We start from the raw sequence: 1,528 nt of genomic DNA, 5'->3' as shown, positions 1-1,528 counted from the left end.
ACTTATGTTAACTCCTCGTTCATAGTGTGATGTGTCTACACAGGACAATTTCAACATGGCGGGGATTTCACAGAAAAAGTGATCAATGGCCCTAGAGTGACAGTAGGGAAAATGCAGCACAAGAGCTGTGTGGACTATGGAGTTGGAGATTCCCACGAGCCAGGATCCTGCAGCCATGAGCCCACTGGAGTTCTCCCTCATCAGCACAGGGTACCGAAGTGGGTGGCAAATGGCCACATAGCGATCATAAGACATGGCTGCCAGGAGAAGGCACTCACCACCTAGCAATGTGAGGGACAGAAATATCTGGAAGGCACAGCCTGCAAAGGAAATGGTTCTGCTGCCTGACAGAAAGTCAGCGATCATTTTAGGCACAATGTTGGAAATGTGCAGGATATCCATGAAGGAGAGATGGCTGAGCAGGAAGTACATTGGGGTATGCAGTCGAGGGTCCCTGCGGATTAGGAGGATCATGAGGGAATTTTCTATTATGCTCATAATAAAAATGAAAAATATCAATGAGAAAAAGACTAGACTGGTCTGTGAAGAAGAGAACAGTCCCAAAAGAATGAAATCACTATTGATGGTGTGATTGTCAAGCTCCATCACGATGGGCAGTATTCCACCTAGAAAGAAATAGTTACTTCACTAATTTGAAAAAGTATAGAAAATCTCAAGATCACGTACATATAATCTACATAATGAAATGAGTATGAATGACGCACATTTTCAATGAACATCAAGGTCTCTCAGCCATTAATTTTGAGCTGCCTTGTTTTACATGATGGAAATTTACTTCTTCGAGCCTGCTGATGAAATGAATACATTGAATGGCCTCTCCCTTTTTAATTTTCAATATATTTACTCCAAACTTCTCTCAGCTGCACTTCCTCAAGGAATCACATTCTACACACGCTTTTTAAGTACTGACGCTCCCACATGCATCTTCCTCTGTTAATTTACTTTTTCCTATATAACCATTCTTCTAGCATAAGCAATAACCTTATGAATTATGTCTGTTGTTGATTGATGCCTCTTCCTCCAGGGCTCTGAACTTGATACCGTGTTTGTGTTGTGTTCACTGTTATAAGTCAGTTGCTTTCAGCAGCCATTGGTGCACAGCAGTTACCCAGTAGTATTTGGCCAGCATGTAAAATGAGAAATGGCCCAAGAAATGTTAGTGTCTTTGCATTGCACTTCCACCTATATAAAAGAGAAAACGAAGTATATTCTTCCAAGTACTTTCTCATGCAAAACAACAATAGGAAAACCTTACTTTATAACTGAAAGATGACTTATACCTTAGTGACAAAGACAAGATTTATTAGTTAAAGTTGATAATACACCATTAAGAAAATATTAACCTTTTTCCCATTGTGTGAATTACAGAAACTTAATCATTATTAATTTTGTATAACATTTCTTGGGATGTTTGTTCACTATTTGACTTCCTAAATAATTTAGCCAGTAAGTGTATTATTTCATTATATACACAAAGTGTTTGATCTTATTGATGGAACCAGTAAAG

At 38.8% G+C, this 1,528-nt stretch overlaps 1 protein-coding gene across 1 annotated transcript in view; it reads right to left on the bottom strand.

Moving 5' to 3' along the window:
* The window catches only part of LOC103731621 (olfactory receptor 2AJ1-like), a 2,230-nt gene extending 1,624 nt beyond the window's left edge, over positions 1 to 606 (bottom strand). The window contains exon 1 of the mRNA XM_008829988.1: positions 3 to 606. Within this exon, the coding sequence (XP_008828210.1) occupies positions 3 to 606 (604 nt within the window). The remainder of the gene's footprint in view (positions 1 to 2) is intronic.
* Between the last annotated feature and the right edge of the window lie 922 nt (positions 607 to 1,528).

Source organism: Nannospalax galili, unplaced genomic scaffold, assembly GCF_000622305.1.
Source record: "Nannospalax galili isolate Female #2095 unplaced genomic scaffold, S.galili_v1.0 scaffold7395, whole genome shotgun sequence".
Classification (NCBI taxonomy): domain Eukaryota; kingdom Metazoa; phylum Chordata; class Mammalia; order Rodentia; family Spalacidae; genus Nannospalax; species Nannospalax galili.
Note: the sequence above shows the minus strand (reverse complement) of the source record. Positions and strands in the feature narration are given on the sequence as shown.